Source organism: Vespa crabro, chromosome 2, assembly GCF_910589235.1.
Source record: "Vespa crabro chromosome 2, iyVesCrab1.2, whole genome shotgun sequence".
Taxonomy (NCBI): Eukaryota; Metazoa; Arthropoda; class Insecta; order Hymenoptera; family Vespidae; genus Vespa; species Vespa crabro.
In genome coordinates this window covers 18,035,673-18,054,901 of record NC_060956.1, presented here as the reverse complement: position 1 = coordinate 18,054,901, position 19,229 = coordinate 18,035,673, and the positions used below count along the sequence as shown (strand labels likewise).

At 27.0% G+C, this 19,229-nt stretch overlaps 4 protein-coding genes across 5 annotated transcripts; 1 reads left to right on the top strand and 3 right to left on the bottom strand.

Annotated features, from left to right (window-relative positions):
* Nucleotides 1-143: 143 nt before the first annotated feature.
* On the bottom strand, nucleotides 144-3,505 carry LOC124433190 (transmembrane protein 26). 2 transcript variants are annotated; one of them, XM_046982923.1, is made up of 6 exons: nucleotides 2,964-3,505; nucleotides 2,248-2,425; nucleotides 1,682-2,089; nucleotides 921-1,291; nucleotides 475-825; nucleotides 144-391 (listed from the first exon to the last, which is right to left on the bottom strand). In XM_046982923.1, exons 1-6 carry the CDS (start codon nucleotides 3,155-3,157, stop codon nucleotides 352-354), a joined length of 1,542 nt encoding a protein of 513 aa, XP_046838879.1. In that variant the 5' UTR covers nucleotides 3,158-3,505; the 3' UTR covers nucleotides 144-351. The 2 variants fall into 2 exon arrangements, with proteins under 2 accessions (XP_046838879.1, XP_046838880.1); XM_046982924.1 differs by lacking the exon at nucleotides 2,964-3,505 and having other exon boundaries at nucleotides 144-394; nucleotides 2,248-2,526.
* A 743-nt stretch (nucleotides 3,506-4,248) lies between these two features.
* On the bottom strand, nucleotides 4,249-6,241 carry LOC124421555 (peroxisomal membrane protein PEX13). The gene is made up of 5 exons (XM_046956847.1): nucleotides 5,882-6,241; nucleotides 5,447-5,710; nucleotides 5,105-5,352; nucleotides 4,812-4,991; nucleotides 4,249-4,732 (listed from the first exon to the last, which is right to left on the bottom strand). Exons 1-5 carry the CDS (start codon nucleotides 5,947-5,949, stop codon nucleotides 4,278-4,280), a joined length of 1,215 nt encoding a protein of 404 aa, XP_046812803.1. The 5' UTR covers nucleotides 5,950-6,241; the 3' UTR covers nucleotides 4,249-4,277.
* A 568-nt stretch (nucleotides 6,242-6,809) lies between these two features.
* LOC124421554 (CAAX prenyl protease 1 homolog) lies at nucleotides 6,810-9,800 on the top strand. Its single transcript, XM_046956846.1, has 6 exons — nucleotides 6,810-7,084; nucleotides 7,186-7,332; nucleotides 7,414-7,617; nucleotides 7,697-8,212; nucleotides 8,290-8,433; nucleotides 8,561-9,800. The coding sequence occupies exons 1-6, from the start codon at nucleotides 6,983-6,985 to the stop codon at nucleotides 8,777-8,779; spliced, it is 1,332 nt and encodes a 443-aa protein (XP_046812802.1). The 5' UTR covers nucleotides 6,810-6,982; the 3' UTR covers nucleotides 8,780-9,800.
* Nucleotides 9,801-13,872: 4,072 nt separating this feature from the next.
* Nucleotides 13,873-17,044, bottom strand: LOC124421553 (cell division cycle protein 16 homolog). Its single transcript, XM_046956845.1, has 11 exons — nucleotides 16,681-17,044; nucleotides 16,458-16,610; nucleotides 16,206-16,370; nucleotides 15,901-16,060; nucleotides 15,564-15,816; nucleotides 15,406-15,485; nucleotides 15,228-15,317; nucleotides 14,834-15,143; nucleotides 14,593-14,755; nucleotides 14,286-14,478; nucleotides 13,873-14,210 (listed from the first exon to the last, which is right to left on the bottom strand). Exons 1-11 carry the CDS (start codon nucleotides 16,792-16,794, stop codon nucleotides 13,921-13,923), a joined length of 1,971 nt encoding a protein of 656 aa, XP_046812801.1. The 5' UTR covers nucleotides 16,795-17,044; the 3' UTR covers nucleotides 13,873-13,920.
* Between the last annotated feature and the right edge of the window lie 2,185 nt (nucleotides 17,045-19,229).

Sequence of the window (19,229 nt, the reverse complement as noted above, 5' to 3'; positions counted from 1 at the left end):
ATCGAAATAGAGAAGATTAGAACTTAATGAAGAACTCGACGATTACATGCAAAAACATATATGTAAGTAATTAATAATGATAATTATTACCTTAGAATGTTTTATTACTAGATTAGAAATATGATTCTTCAAAAAGGCTTACCCAAATATTTTATCTCTAATCATATATTTATCCAAGTCGTTTAATAGACTTTCTTGTAAAAACTATGATTGATTAAGGTATAAAATATTTGCTTTTGTTCTTGAGACTAATATCAAACCGTCGTTGATCCCGGTATGTATAATAAGTACAAAAACGACCAAAATTATTGAATAGAGAAAGAACAAAGCAACAATACCAAGATTTTTTTGTCAGTCCTTGTTTTGTCGTCGTTTACGTTGAACTCGTTTGCTACTGTTTCATTGGAAAAATATATCGTTTAATAGAATTAATATTAACAATCATTTTAATCAATTAGAATTGGATGAAGTTACCTTTTTTTTTCAGACTCAGAATCGCTACTCTGGCTAGGAGTTTTATTACCATTGAGATCTTGAGTCGAGAAATCACTTTCAGTTTCACATTTTTCTTTTTTACCAGAACTCTTGCTAGAATCTTCACTTCTACTTTTCGTTCTACCATCTTCAAATATCCTTCTTTCATGTCTTTCATTAGATTTGTTGGTTTTTCTTTTATGTGTCTCATTATCACTTGAATCTTCACGATTTTTAGATTCGCTTTTACGCGAAGCTTTGTTCCTTCTACTTTCTTGTCTCTGCGATTTTAAGTGTTTTGACGAATTGCGAGAACTCGATGTCGAGTAACCAGTATCCTGACGAGTTTTTCTGTAATTATAAAATTTTTTCTAAGTAATATTATCAAAAGATGGAAATCATGGAAGTGAAATGATCGATCGAATAATGATAAGAAAATATCCTACCGTTTAGGACGAATCGTTTGCTTTGGTGACGAATCAAATTTATCGATTTCTTCGGTAGAATCCTCCGAATCAGATAAATTTTCTTCCACGTCTCTTTCCCGTCTCCTTTTCCTCTTTCTATCATCTTGAGATCTTCTACATCTCGTTTCTTTAGACATATCCGCTCGAGAAATAATACTGATGTTAGGTACTTCGTATTTCTCGTACTTCTCTTTCTTTCGTTTACTATTACTTTCACTGTGAACGACGTATAGTCTGTACAGTTGTAAGAGTATTACCAAAGTGTTCTTACATGTAAAAAATATATTCATGTAACTGACTATTTGATAATGTATTATTAGGATCAACCTAAATGCCAGAAAAGGTCCATCCTGTAAAAATAAAAACAAAATAAAATAGAAAGAAAGATACTGTATATATTTTTATATTGAATATGAAAGTGGTCCAAGCCATTTAAGATATTAAAAGACAAATTTTGTTTCGCGCGCTATTTTTAGAATTTTTTAATTAGAAGAATTTTTTTTAAAAATTATTTTTCGGGAACGAATATATTTACTTTTTTTGTTTCTCTCATTATAGAAAAATAATTTGTGTTAATAATTCAAAATCAAATATCAAAATATCTGAAAACGAGAAGTATATAATTTATACCATTTTTACGATCACCATTTCATACAAGTTATGTAATTTTTTTATATAATGTAATAAGAAGTTCATGTAAAAATCATTTTTGCTATAAAAATAAATAATGATTTGTATACCTGAAGGATCATGTTAAGAGCAATGCCCCAAATATCGATGCTACAACAACCTGTTTCCGTTTGCACCCTCTTTTTCATAGCACTTCCGGAAGATAATCGCGATTTTCTCGATTTAGTAGCAGTGAGGACGACCGTGAATTGCATCAACGACCAAGCCCAAATTCCCAAAGTTAAATATACAAGGACTGGTTCACGAGCTATTCTATCCTCCTTGAAGGAATCGAAGAATTCAATAATGTCGGCTGCAGTTCCGATATAAACCAACAGTAACTGACTCAACTGATCTCTCGTAAGATCTCCCTTGGGTAACATCCATCGACCGATTATTAAGATGAGCATTAAAAATTGTTCTATTAAAGTTACCCAGGTTTCAGTAGATATTTGGATGTCTGGTAAATTAATGTTTACCTTAACAGTTAAATTATAATAATTAAAAATTTTATCATATATACATATCAATGTATATATGATATATGTGTTAAATATATATTAAGAGAAAAAGATAAATTAATTGATTTTTTTTATTGCTTTTTCATTTTTTTTTTCTTTTTTTTTTTTATACGTACACCCAAAGCTTTTTCTAAATGTTTCAAATCTTCGGCTGCCAAATTGGATAAATCAAAATTTTCGGATATGTTGATATTAGATTCGCGAGATTTCAATCTCTTATCAACTTTGTCGAGCTCCAAGAGCCAAATTGCTGGCACTACGCTACTTAAATATAAAAATACTGAAGGACAGAACCTGAAATGAAAACGAATACTATTTAAAGGCTTAGTTCGAAATGGTGAAAGGAAACGATACATCGAATCCAGGTTAGTGGTTTGCAATATTTTTACGGAGTCAATCATTTTCGACCCTATCCAACTATCATACAAAGTAGACTCCAATTCGGCTCCTCGAGTTACTAATGCTTCAATTTCCGTCTGTCAAACGAAGACGGTCCCACAAAAACACGCCCTTCCTATTACAGGATATCAGAAAAGCACTATCCGTTTAGTTTTATGTAAAAATAAAAAAAGATTTTTAGTTTGCTTCTGATATTCCGTAAAATGTTTCATGCAATTTTACGATCATTTATAATAAAAAAAAATAAAGATATGAAAGATAAAAGAAATTAAAAATTATTTATTATATCTTATCCAATAATGTGCATAATTATATATTTTTAACATTATTAAGGTTATAACTTTCATAAAGTTTTTCATATTATATAAAAAAACAATGTGCTCGCGTAAAAACTGCTCTTAAAGAGAAATAAAATTTAATTGTTAAAACTCACCATTTCCATTCTTGATTTTCTTTTATAGTTAGAGTGAAAACACCCTCAAAAAAGAGGAGCAAAATTGGACAACTTAAATACCAGAAAAGTGGATTCTTCTTAAACGTTGTTACCTGCCAGATAGCGATAAAACCATGCGACGCGAATACCAAACGTGTTATTATAGCTTTTATAGTGGCTAAGAATTTAGCCATTTTTGAAAATATATTTACACGCTTATTATTTCTTTTTTACTTTTTGTATTAGAATGAAGCACTTTTTAATACCTTCTATATTTATATGCAAATAATTATAAACGGTCGTACTATAATAGAGTATTTTTTTGTAAATATATTGATTTATATCTTTGCACGAGGATAAAATTATCACTTGATATGTACGAAGAGAGTATTATAAAAAAGAAATTACTTTCATTCGTCGCATAGGTTGTTCTATCAGACCTGATGCGTTCGAACTGAAAGTAAGGACAAAATTCTAGATTCATTCTTTAGCTGACTTTTTAAATCCACGCGCGCACGCGCTATCATCAATACGTACACCCGTTTTTAGTAAGAAAAAATATCGATACTTTGCTACTAAAGATTATTATTTTGACAAAATTTGAATGGAATTTCTTGTTAATTTGTTTTATTTTATTTTACTAACAATAACTGAAAAATAAAATAACAATTTAATATTAAAAACTAACATTTTTATCGTTATCAAAATATTACCCTTAAAATATTAATAAAGTACTCTGTATTACCGACAGTACAGTGGTAGATGTATTATTAAATGTCATATTTAGATAAATTAGACTAAATACTAGAAGTGGAATAACAGAGATAATGATTAAACAATTGGTAAGTAATATTATTTTTAATAAATTATTAATGTCATTTGAATGAGTTTGTGACTGTAACTAATACTTAACTAATGTATCTTTTATTAATTTTCTTCAGATTAAATCTTATAAAATATTAAATTGTTTGTTTATTCATACGATATTTTTAAACATAATTATAAAAGATACACATTTTCATTTTTGATCTCATTTATTAAAGATGTTTTTCAAAAGTTAATTAAAAAACAAAAAATTTATCTTTTCTATCCTTATGACATTAAAGTTTTTATATTCAAATACTCCTAATATTTTATAAATACGCGCTAACGTTTACATATAATTATCTAATAATATAGTCTTTTATTTAAAATGTCCCCTTTCACATCTTGTAACATTAAACGCATTCAATATTTTATTAAATAAAATAAAATTTTAGAAAAACAAAAATACATTTTCTATATCTATATCGACAATATTTAAAATTTTATTTATTATGCCAATTGTTTTTCATAATAATCAGTCTTATTAGATGTTTCAGGAGATTCAATTTTTTGACTTTCTTTATCACATGCTTCATGTAATTCAACATTTTGATTACTACTTTTACAATTGCCATGTTCATTACTTAACAAAGAATCTTGTTGAAGTTCATTTACATTTTGTATAGATACATTTGAAGGTGAACTCTCGGATGTTTTTACTTCTGGTCTTTTTTTAAGTTGTGCTACGATAGTAACATAATTGGATGGTATTAAACCGACATTTTTGCTATCTGTTGCTATCCACCAACCAGGTATATTTTTAGGTTGTAAAGGTTGGGGAGCCAACCAAATTTTTTGTCCTGCTTTCAAATTCAATTCATCATTACATGTAGCTGTAAAATCGTACAAGGCGTTTGCTGCATAGACTGGTTCTTTAAAATTCGTCCATTCCTTAGGATCAGTACCTACAATATTTCAAATTAAAATTGTGCATTAATATAAAAAATTTGTATATTACATTATTTCAATTCAAACTAAACTTACATTTTATTTTAAGCTCTTTAACATTACTCGATATTTTATGAATCAAATATGGAATGACAACAAATATGCCAAGAAACAGAAAATTAGACCATAAAGAAGTAGAGCTCCTTTCCCCTTTTACCGCTTGAATTAATGATCTTTGCCATAATTCTTCCTCAGCAAGATTTCCTTTACGTAAACCTTTATAATGATGTTATATATATTTTATGTAACATGTTATATAAAAACAATATTAATAATATACTTGAATACTTATAGATATTTAATTAATTTAGAAAACTATTTCAACTTACCAATTGTATAACTAATTTTTTTATATATCCACTTTAAGAAACGAATTAAAGCAAATGTGCTCAAAAGCTGACTAATAGTAGAACGCAATCTTCCCACACTATCTGCAACGCTTAAAATAGCCTTAAAACAATTTGTTATCGCAAAGTATGTAGATTCCAATAACATTGTAACAGACGAGAAAGTTTGCAAGATAGTTTCTAACATTTGAAAAGTAGATCTCGTACTGTCTTCTGCATACTGTGTAAATCTGTAATGTAGATTAATTTTATTTCTTTAAATACTATCAATATATCTTTCTATTATTTAAAATATTATTTAATTTTTATGAACATTTAACATACCTACTTTCTATATCTCCACTAGGTCCACCCATAAACCCATAATTATTATAATTAGAGTTATTTGGATATCCCATATATCCACCAAAAGAACCATAACTATTGTATCCTCTATAATAATTATTCATACTACCGTAATTGCCATAATTGTTTAAATAACCTGGTCTGTATTCATTATATCCCATAGATTGTCTTGGTGGTAAAGGAGGAGGAACGCCGGTTGCTGGAGGATTATATGCATTAAAAGATGATTGTATACCTGATGTGCTGTAAGACAATATCTTTGATTAGTTTTCTGTTTTTAAAAAATTTTCAAATGTATTACTCTTCTATAAATGTCAATGACTTTTTATTCTAACCTTTACGTGTACATATTTAACTGCTTTATTTTAATTTATATTGAATATAAATATTTCTATTTCATTAACATGCAAATACCTTGTGAAAACAGAGGATGCATTTCTCAACTGATTTGTAGTAGACATATTCGATCTTTCCGGAGCCATTTCGAGGGTAAAAATTTATTTTGTTTGAATTTGCTTGAAGAATTTTAATAGTTGAAATGATAAAACTGTAATGTCGCAGTATACCTGCAAAATATCTTGGGTCAAAGTTCATGCTCTTTTAATATTCATAGATAAGCGCTAGTTCAGTTTCAAACGTTGTTTATGCAAATCACAGTTATAATATGTAAATATTATATGCTGTACTCAATTATTGAAATATTATGTTTTTATTGCTGTTTACTAAGAAATAAATGTGTAATCATTTAATTAATTCTTTGATTAATAGTTTAAGACTAACACTTTAATTAAAAATTTTTAACGAACAAAATAAAAAAAAAAACAACTTGATTTGTATCACTACATTAATATATTGAAAACAGCCTTAAATGGAGAAACGTCACAAAGTTTCGAATGAAAATTCGACGATTGAATGTTTTCATATCATCGAAAAAATTAGGTAGTACTATTTAAGTTATAATTTAAATTAATAAAAGAAAATCACACTGAATCGCATTTTTTTGTTATATATTTTTTTGTTAATATATGATAAAAGCGCTACCTATTACTAAATTTCACAGTTTTGTCAATTATGTTTAAATCCTGTCAATGAAAAGTTCAACTGTTAATAAAAATACAAAAATAAACAAGATTTATATACATCGACATAAATTATATATTTGTTTGAATATTCATATTGATTTCTTCTTATAATATTCTATTAAAAATGCTATTTATATCGAATTATTTTCAACATTGAATGATCAGCTAAAATTTGTTAACAAACTGTCTATTACCAATCTATCGTTCATGAGGCTTTACCTTAAGGATTGGGTATAGTTCCTTTTCCACCACCATTTTATATCAAACAACGTGATCATATATATGTAATTATTTCCGGTAATCTCTTATGTATCAACACGATGTTTCTGGACTCATTAATCTTTATATAATTTATTCTCATTAATCTTTATATATATATATATTTATATATTATATATATATATATATATATAAATATATAAATATATAAATAATGTCTGGTCTCATGGCTTTTCTCGAAGAAAATATTCGTTATGAGTTATTAGTTTTAATATGGGCTTTATACTTTTGGGATCTTTATCTGAATTTGCGTCAGGTAAGTTACACTTATTTTCTAACCCAAAATGTTTTTATTATATTTATAATATAATATCGTATTTTCAATTAATTGAATAATTATTATGATGAATATTACAGAGAAAGTTGTTGCAACGATTGACTGATATACCTAACAATGTAAAAGATATTATGACCAAAGATGTGTACAATAAAGCACGTCTTTATGCTTTGGATAAAAATAGTTATAGTTTAGTTCAAAACTTATATTCCCAATGTTTTAATACTGTAAGTAACAAAACTTTGATATATGTATAAAATATTATTTTCTTTTTTAATAATTATCTTGAAGGTTTAAAACTTTTACAGATACTTTTATTGTTCTTTGCATTTTATTATTATTGGGAATGGAGCATTCAGTTAGCAAAATGTCTTGGTTTAAATCACGAAAATGAAATTATTGTTAGCGCTGTGTGCGTATTCATCAAAGTTATCATTTCTGATGTTATTGATTTACCTTTGAATATATATGATACATTTGTATTGGAAGAGAAACATGGATTTAACAAACAGGTAAGTGCTTATAGTTTCTTGAGTTTCTTAATGTTTTGTTTATTAAATACTCATGTGTACATTATGTTATTTATCGTAGAAACCATTATTCTTTATAAAAGATCAATTGCTAAAATTGATTGTATTAGAAGTAATCGTAGTACCTCTTATGTCTGGAGTGATATGGATTGTAATGAATGGCGGTGATTTCTTCTTCTTTTATCTTTGGGCATTTTCTGTTATCGTAACATTATTTATGATGATTATATATCCAGAAGTAATAGCACCGCTTTTCGATAAGTATACTCCATTACCAGAAGGAGATTTAAAGCAAAAGATCGAAGCACTTGCTGCTTCTCTGAAGTTCCCTTTGTATAAGTTATATCTAGTTGAGGGATCTAAAAGGTCTTCGCATAGTAATGCTTATATGTATGGTTTTTATAAACACAAAAGAATTGTTTTATTTGATACTCTTGTAAAAGAATATTATAAACCAGATAAGGATGATGTTAAGAAAGATATTGGTTGTGAGACAAATGAGGTATTGGGTGTACTTGCTCATGAGTTGGCTCATTGGAAGTTTAATCATACTTTAAAAGGATTCTTTTTATCACAGGTATAATTTTAATTATTACTATTATCCATATATATTATATTAAATGCAATTAAATGTTTTATAAATTTTGTTTACAGATCAATTTCGTTATAACTTTTGTTGCATTTGCCAAACTAATGAATTATACACCAATGTACGTTGGATTTGGTTTTGAAAATTCACAACCAATCCTTATTGGATTTATCATTGTGACCAAATATATTTTATTCCCTCTCAATACAGTAAGTATTTTAAAAATCAATATTTTTATTTAATTATATTCTTACAATCTATCTTTCAAAATAAATTTCAATAATTTCTATATCTACATTTTTAACACAATATATAAAATTTGGTTTTTCTCTTTAGATAATGCAATTTATATCAGTGGTTATAATGAGAAGATTTGAATTTCAAGCAGATAAACTTGCTGTAGAATTGGGATATAGTGAACCATTGAAGAAAGCATTGATTAAATTACAAAAAGATAATCTACAATATCCATTATATGATAAATTGTATTCTGCTTGGAATCATAGTCATCCACCTATTCTTGAGCGACTTAGTGCTATAGATAAGGAAGATTGATATTATTAAGATAAAGTTTAACACATGAAAAGTAGAAGTGCTCAATAATATGTATCTTATACTATATATGATTATAAATGCTACTACAAATGCTTCCTTTTGATTAAGAAGTAAATGGAAAGTATGTAGTAAAATAATTTTCTGTTAAAGAAAATTTTTCAAAAAATCATTATTGTCGTACAAAGCCTACAAATTAAGAATATACATTTCAAAACATCTTTAACAAATTATTGTGGCTAACTAAAGATATACATCTCTATTGTATATTTTATACCTAATCTTAGATTTTTTCATACAGCATATATATTATAGCATATATATTATATACATTTTGTAAGTTTATTACACAAATAATTTTGGTTTCTACAACATTTCTGTATGCATAGGTGTACTTCTATAGATAGGTACTTATGTTTTTCATGTATTTCATCATTTTTTAAATTTATATACTTAATGATATAACTTATAATATTATAATAAAATGTCAAATATAAACGAACTTAAAATAATAAATATAACTTAAACAAATTTAGTATGTTAATGATTCCATAATTATGATTAATATAAAATTTAAATAATTTTCTGGTGGGTAGACAAAAGATTATAAGTTAAATTTTAGTAAAAATAGTATAAGTATACGAATATATTCTACATTACTTTTTCTTACGTAAAGTTCTATATTATAATACAAATAAATTTTACTTCTTTCTTGATCTTTTATGATATTCTAACAGTATATATAAAAAATTAGTATAAGTCGAGTTATACTATTTTGTCCCTACTTTTAATATTTAATCATATAGTAAAAATACATTTATACTGTTTAAAAATTATTTATTTATTATTGTATTTTGAAATTATTTTTATATAGTTTTGACTTACGCTGTAAAAAAGAAAAGCAACGCACGTGTAACAAGTTAATGTATGTGGAAAGATTTATTTGAATTAACAAATAAGAAAATACTTATCTAATTTCATGTTACCGAATAATAAAACTTTTAATGGCTTTTTGATTCTTAAATGTTATATGAAGTTTTTAATTATAAATCAAAACTAATAAATAAATTCATATATATATAGTCACGTAATGTACGTAAGATGACGCATGCGTGATGCATATAGACATTTTCTTCACAACTTTTTTTTATGATTTTTAACTTTATTTCCATAAGTATCACATTGTAATGATTAATTTTCATTGTTTCAAGTAACAAAGTGTCCATTTAGAAAGCTTTTAAGTTTGTATACCATATTTTTAATGTTTTCATATTTTCATATAATAGGTCGAAAAATTATAAGCTTCGTAGGGGCCAATTACATAAATGGCGTATTATGTATGCGCATAATACTCACTTAATTTCCTTGCTGTTGGTGCCCCTGCCATTTTGAATTATTTTGTGGTATCGGTTGTAATGAAGCTTTGTCGTCTCGTCAATTACATATAATCAATATGTTTTTTCTAACATGCACACCAATTTTATATACCAATCGATTGTCAAAAATATGATTTCCACACGTAAGTATTAGCAAATTATGACATCGTTTTATTTAAAAGATATCCGTAAAAATAAATTCAGCGTCTCATCGTCCTCTAGGGACGTTTTCTATTTTTTTGCTTATATTTTCATGATATTTAATTTATTTTTAATATATTCTTCTAATATATTTTCGTGATAATTAATAATTATATATTAATTAGTCGCGTTCGAATGTATTTTGTCGTATATACATGTTTTATCTATATATGTAAATATACATATTGTGTATACCTATACATATAGATATTTCTTATACATATCTTCTCTACACATATCGATACATCTTATTACTCTATTAATTTCGATCTATATTTTTATTAATTTTCAACTCTACTAATATAGATCTACTATTTTTTAGCTATCCAAGTAACCTACGAATAAAGAAAACTATGAAGTACCCTAGAAATAACATTAACGTAACCGCTTTGTGCGTACAAGTAAGTCTATCTTTTTTTAAATACATATAGCGAGTCTCTTAAGAGCTATCGGATGCTTTTCGAAATGTAATATTGTTTAATTATTATCTCATCGTACTTCGAGTACATTGTGCATTGTTTAAATAATTATGAAATGATCATATCTATAATATGATTGAATGTAGTGATATGGAAAGAGTACATTTCGATGTGTTGTTCTCGGAGTACGAGAGGAAACTGACATGGTAATACGCATTGTCCTTTCAATGATCATTTTTGTTGATATTAAACGGATAACGCAAGCTGAAAGAAAAATATTTTGTCTAACGCGTTTTAAAACTTATTTTTAAAATTTAATTCTATTTAAATATTCATTTATATATTTTTTTATATTTAACGCTTGTTCCGACCTACAAAATGTTTAAATGAATGTTCTATTATTTAAATATTAATTAGTTATTAGAATATATTATATAGAAATTATGATTTATTTAAGGTTAAGAGAGAATTTCGATGGTTACTCTTCGAAAGGCGAAAGATAACCGTTTCGATATTCGTCAAAGTCAATTTATCGTTCATTTTTATCGATATTACGTATAGTCAATAATTCCTAGATTATTTTATGTATATATGATTATGTATATATGATATTATTTTAGAGAAAATTAAAGTGAATTTAATTTTAGGTTAAAATTATTGTATGTTTTACGTGTGTTACGAGCAATATATTGTTTAGATGAATTTACTATTGTTATTAATCTATTGTGTTCCATATTCATTATATGTCGTTAAAATAATTATAAAATTATCGAAAGTATAAATTATTAAAATTTTTTTTTCGTGTTTTTGAGTTATATTTCTATAGCTATTAAATTTTAATAATTAATTTTTTTAGTTTGAACTAATATAGTATCCGTTTAGATAGTTTTTAAATTCTTATATCATATTTTTAATGTTTTCATATTTTCGTATAATAGATTGAAAAATTATATTCTTCGCGGCCATAGTACAGATGGCGTATCGCGCATGCGCGTAGATCAATTTAGTCCCTTGCTGTTGGTAATACCATCATTTTGAATTATTTTATCGTATCAATAGAAGCATACTTCGTCGTCTCGTTAATTACAGGTTATTAGTATATTATTTTTTAACGTACATCTTTATTTTATGTATTAATCGATTTCCCAAAATGCGATTTCTACGTATGTATGTTCAGAAATCCTGACATTGTCTTGTTTAAGAAATATCCACGAAAATAAAATCGGCTTTTTTGGCTTCTTTTGTGAAGCTATAACGTCATATTTATTTCTCGGATTTTCCAGCTTTATTTTCGCGATATCGATATTTCTCTGATCTTTTAACAATGCTTTAATTAATTAGTTCTTCGTTAATTAGTCGTGTTCGATTGTATATCGATCACGTATCGATATAAATATTGTATATCGTATATACGATTTTCATATACACATAATAGATATCTGTTTATGGACAAATACAAAAACAATAACACTTCCACGCATACATATTCGCATACAATTAATTTTCTACTGTACTAATATCGATTTAATATTTTTCAGCCTTCCGAGTAGCGTATAAACTAATAAAACTATGCAGTATGCTAGAAATGATATTTGAAACGCAGCCGTTCTGCACGCACACGTAAGTCTATATTTTTAAATAAATACCTTGTTGCTTTTAATAGAGAGCGAAAGAGAGACAGAGAGACAGAGAGAGAGAGAGAGAGAGAGAGAGAGAGAGAGAGAGAGAGAGAGAGAGAGAGTGAGAGAGAGAGAGAGAAAGAGAGAGAAAGAAAGAGAGGAAGGAGTGCGAGAAAAAGAAAGATAGTATTAAGATATAGATAATAGTTTGAAAGTTTTCCCATTAAAATGTCTACGAATTTCTGACAAGTATAAAAATGAAAAGCAATCGCCATGCATGTATTTATATATATATATATCATTCAGAGAATTTAGGAAGTAAATACATATTGGCAAAAGCAGATATAAAGAATCAAAGGATAAGAACACTTGACACGATTTTCTTTTTTGTTCTTAATAAAGTGTTACACAGTTATCGTTTGCACAAGCAGCTTTTTTCAGACGTGTTCAGATCTGTTCTCGTTTCGTTAATTTCAGTTCGTCTCACTTCTTATTTATATTATATATAATGTTTTATGACTTCTTATTTATATTATATATAATGTTAAACTTGATTTAATCATGATATTTTTTTTTCGAGAATAGTTTATGCATAAATGAAAAGCTTTTTCAAAAATTTGATAAAGATTTACGATAGATTAAACAAATCTTCGTCTTTAAAATGAGATCTTGTTTATCATAATTGGTCAAGAATTATGCCTGTTTTCATTGTGGCGTAAACTATTTAAAAAACAAAGGGTAAAGAACAGTCTTAACTCATTTGTGTTATGACTCTACGTATGATAAATGAAAGTTCGCAGCTCGCGGAATAGTCCGCACTTGGTGATAGGTGACGATTGTCATGTGTGGAATATTCCGTTTACGGGTGCAAATGGATAATAGAGACAGAAAAAGAGAGAGAGAGGGAAATAATATTAAATAATAACTTAAAAGTTCATCGATCAATTGTTTACAACGAGCAATTAAATAAAAAATATCTCTATATAAATATATATAAATATGTATATATAAATATATATATGTTTGTACATATTATATTATTTGGAGAATTTAGGAAGTACTAGCAAAAGTACGTATAAACAATCAAAGAACGAACGAAAGCTCTGCCTTAGTACGAATATCTCCTCCGTTTATTCGTACTGATGTATTACGTAGTTCCTCATTCTATATAAGCAGCTTTCGAGATGTGTTCAGACCTGTTTCATTTCGTTAATTTCGATTTAAGGTAGTTTACATATTTATGTTTTATTAGTTTGATTTAATTAAATTAATTACGGTTTATTAATCTTACTTTATGTCTATTTTGAAATTATGCAATAAAATATTTTATTATAAAATTTTATATATAAAATATTAAATATATGCAATATATATATATATATATATATATATATATATATATATATATATATATATATATATATATATATATATATATATATATAATTTTCAAACTGTAATAATATAAAAGGATGAAGTGATTTATTATCTAATAAATTTATTCCTTTTACGAGACATTTAATTATAATTTAATTATATTCTATATGAGCTGTTGATGAATCTAACATTTCAACTTCAGAACTCATATCACCGGTTGAATAGTTTACAACAGCATCTCTGGAATCAGTAATTCTATTAGATGTATTTGTTTCTGCTTTACTCGAATCTTCACCCCATCCAGAAAATAAATTTACTCTTAATTTGCCAATGTCTTGATCTTGTGAATTAACTGTGCTATTAGAAGTTTTTGCAGATTCTATTATTTCTGGTTCTACTCTAGAATCAGAATTTGTGTATTTTGGAATATCGATAGGTGCATCTGAAATAAGTGAATATAAATTTTAGTTTTTTAATTCATGGAAAATTATTTATGGATAATAAAGTTTATATGTACCAGGATATGGTGGAGCTTCATCAATAAGTTGTTCCATAACATAAGTTAGCATAGTAGTTGTAAATGTATCATCTCTTCTAAGTCCTAAAGCTCTATGAAAAGCATCAACTGCTTCTTGTATATTTCCCATTAAAGCATTAATAAAACCCATTGCTGAATATGTTGATGGATTTAGAGGATTTAATACTAATGCCTATAATACAATAATACATATTACTTATGTATCTTTATAATAAAATTTCCAATTTTTATATGCAAGAAAGAAAAAGCGATTTAAGAATTATAATGTATGTATATTTTCTTCTACCTGTTGGTGATAATTTAAAGCTTCTTCATATTTTTTCATTTTTCTACACGTGTGACCCAAGTTATTCAAGAGTGCTTCCCATTTACTAGGTAAAATTACATCCTTAAGTCCACATTGAACTCTTCTCATAGCTTCCTTAAATTGCCTTTCTGCAGTTTTGTAACTGTATTAGATGAAATTACAACTCTTGATAAATTAAATAGATTCCGAAATATTATTTAAATATATAATAAAAGCTTACTCCATATTATAGAAAGATATTACTCCCATTTCATGTATAACAAATGGATCATTTGGTGCTATTTCTTGAGCCTGTTGAAAAAACTTGTCAGCCAGTTTAAGATTATTTGTTAATCCACATTCCAGTCCTATGTATAAAAGTGGAAGATGACAACCTTTCATTAATTGTGACGCGTTGAAATAAGCAGCCATTGCTTGATCATGTTCATTTTCTACTGCAAATGAATGTCCATACACTAACCAAGTTGGTGCAAATAAACTGTTCAATGTGGTAGCTTTTACTAAATATCTTCTGGCTGGATCACTTTTACCTGTGCAATATAAATGTATTATTTAAAAGATCCATTAAGAAAAATAAATTATGAACGATATTTCAAGCAGTAGATATATTTTACCTATGCTGTAGTAATAACATCCTACAGCAAACCATGCTAAAGCCATATCTGGATATAGATCAACCAATTTGTGTGCCAAATAAAATAATGCTGAAAAATAAATATATTATCTAACAAAGAATTTATTATAAGTGAATAATATTATGTATAAATATTCTAACTAAAAAATAATATTTACCATTGGTCTTTTTTAATTCAACTAAGCAGGCAATATGTACTGGCAGACATGCGGTATGATATGGATCCTTGTTTAAAATTCTATGTAATTCATTAAGATAATATTTTATAATATATTAAAGAATTAAATATTGGAAAGAGAGAATGTTCTATAATCACCTTTCTGTAAGCGAAAAACATTTATGATAATCACAATTGTAATATAGTCTTTCAGCTTCAGAAACTTCTAAATCTAAATTATCAGACAATCTATCAATAACAGGGACTCCCATCACACTGCAAGTGGCCAATGATTGTTTTTTGTATGGTTCCTGGTATTTTTTTAGTTTACTTTCATATAATAAACGTAATAGATCAGCTTCAGCTTCTGTGCATTGTTCTCCAAAAGGAAGAGATTCCAAAAGTTCTCTTTCTAATAAAATTAAACAATTCCATTATGATAGGTTTTGTTATTTCATGTATATGTACATATATAAGAAATAATTTCCATATAAACCTTCTGTTGCTGAAAGCATTTGATTTTGTACAAGAGATTCAAATGCTTGATATGAATAAACATCACAATGTAGAGCTTGTTTGTAACAATCTGTTGCCATTGCTCTATTATCCATAGCTTGATAGACTTTACCTTTTACATATAATATAGCACTTTGCACCTAATAGAATAATAAATAAAAATTTATAAAAAATAAAATATATAACTCGACATATTTGTTGAATACATAAAGTAAAAATTGATTAAATAAATAAATAAATTAAATAAATTAATATTAATATTAATATTTTCACAAATAGACTCACATTTTTTGAGGTATCTTCAAGAATATCAGGACGATCATTAAAACTAATTCCCGATTGATTTATATTTGTACAAATTTCAGATTCATTAATGACTTGTAGAGCTTCATTATATTCTCTAGCTTCGTAAAGACTTTTTACTGCTAAATAATGACACATTACATAAGTCTGAAAAATGTACAAAACTATAATAATCATATAATAATTTATGATAAACATTGCTTAGTATTAATAATCCATAATTTCATATTTTACCTTTTCAAGTCCACGACTTCTAATAAGGTGTGCAGCTCGATGGTATTGTTTCATAAGATACATACAATGAGCTAAAGTGCATATATCTTTTGGATCTTCGTTACTCAATGAAACCACTTTATCGGCCCAAAACAAAGCGGCACTATATAAATGCTGTAAATACACCAAATATTAATATATAATATAATATTTACCTTAACGTTACAAAATAAAAACATATTACCAAATCGATATACGATTTGATGAGTTTCCTGCAGTTTTTTAAGTCTATATCTTTGTTATCCATAGAACTCTGCATTTTTTCGCAATTTGTTGCATTAGCCGCTTGACAAGCCATATTCAACGTTTATTTAAAAATTATATAGCAGCTGATAAGAACTACGATGACAGATTGTAGGAATAGGTTAAGTAACTTTGTAATAAATATTTACGTTGAAAATCGTATTTCTTCAAGACGTTGCATATATATTACAGGTTACAGTTTTGCATTAAATTTTTGGAAGTTAAAGTAATACTATTAAATAGGGCATAATATAATACAATATCAGTTCACTTTCTTGATTATTTAGAGATTCTTACAAGTGTTTATAAAAATTCAGAAATAATTTAAATTTTGTACTTGCGAGGTTAGATGGCGTTGTAAGTATACCAACTGTGGCGACCACATTGCAACTGTTACGCCTTCTATGGCAAGACATGTAACTAATACGTCTCGACGCCACCAAAAACACACATGGGAAATCAACCAAAGTGAAAGACAACAAAGACGTTAGGAAGAAAAAAGAAATCATTCATTTTTTCATTGATTCTTTTTGAAACCGCAACCAAACCTACTGGAAGAGGTTAGTTAGGTTAAACTATTGTATACTTGACAAAGTTAAATAAGTATATTACAATTATTGCTTGATGTGCAAAGTTTCTTTCTACATAGTGAGTTGTCTACGAAAAATTGACACAACAATGGAGGAAAAACTGCTAACATTAAATAAATACATATGTTGGACGCATTTCGAAAAGGTCAAATTTAGCTCGATATTACTTCTGATAGAATGAATATCATGTAAAACATTATATATATTTATGTTACATCGAAAGTAATACTGATTGCCGGTATCTTATCATTAATTTATATAACCTAAATGTGTTTCTTATTACTAAAACATAACAAAAAATATTTCTTTTTATTAAAATATTTAAATGTTTAAACATAACATAAAATGTAATATTTAATAATTATTTAGTATTCTAAGATTTAATACATATATTTTTTTTTTCATTTATATTTATACTTAGATTAAATTTGTACATTTATTGCTTTTTAAACTGAATTTAAACATTTTTATTGTTTTTATTTTTGATATTGCTATTATACTTTGCTAGTGACTATTTTACCATCGAATGAAGAATATTCCAATGTATATGCAATTTCATTATTTTCACGAGAGATGGTGATACTGGTATGCTTTGATAAAAGGAAAATTCCTTTTCGTTTGAATCTACATTATCGTTCAAAAATGATGAAAAAATAAACGAATTATTACTAAACATTATTTTTGATTTCTAATCATATTCATGAAATTAAAGATAAACTCTTATTAACAATTCGTTTTTCTTAACTTTACGAAGTGAAATAATATTTAAGTTTAAATTTAATTATTACAAACATACGTATTGAAATTATACAGCGAACTTCTTAAACTTGTTCAAGAATAAATGTATAATAAAATATAGCACTCTAGAATGAAAGTGTAAAATATAAAGAAAATGTTCAAGTATAGAGAAGCATTTAAAAGGATCAAAGAATGAGTACGGATTGGAGAAATAAACGAAACACATGGCATTCCTCATCGTTTGAATCATTGTGCTCTGCGATGTGCAACAGGTCCATTACGTGTTTTTAGAAAAACGATTCAAATATGATTTTTTTTTTTTTTATTCATAAGTATCTCCGGAAACAGTTATTTATATTTTGTATCTTTAGAAATTGTTCCTTTTTATTTCTTATGATGTAATCTTTTTCTTTTTTTGCAAGAGAATTTATACGATCTCAGTATACACAGATTAATTTGTTCCATAGATATTTATATTGCACGTTTACGGAATTTAATTTCCAAGAAAAATGATCGTATCTTCACGCATTCCATTTTAATTTCTTTACGTGATTCTCATTTAATAGATCGCACGTGCGAGGTAGTATCTTTAAAAATGTACGACTTTAAATCGTAAATGTGAATCGTAGATTCACGACTTTAAATCGTAGACGAAGAGTAACATTTAAAAATAAAAGTGGAAACCAATTTATTCGTAAATATTATCTTATATTTAAGATACACAATTCGACGACACGCGTTTACTTGCATTCTTGTATTAGTCAGGTTTGTTAACGAGTCTTTCTAAGTAGTGTGCTTTTACGCTGACAGAAGGTACGATCGTGACCATGGTCGAGGTCGTGACCATAGTCTCTTTCATGCTACGATACAAGTCTATACGTATGTACATATCTTCTGTATCTTTCTGAGTGTGCTTTTTCAACGATGGAAGTTCAATGAAAAGAAAGAATTGTAAATCTACCGGCATGGTAGTGGTAACACTGTACTAGCTTAGTTGGGGTACCTTTCAAGCTCCGAAACAAAGCCGTGCACGGCTATCGGAGAGAACGGGACGTAAATTTTCTCCTGTCCGGCCAATGCCAGCTTGTCCTACTTTGTGTTACCATATCGTTTCGAGTGCACAATACCCCGTGTATCGTGTATAAAACAGGCCTCTCTCTCT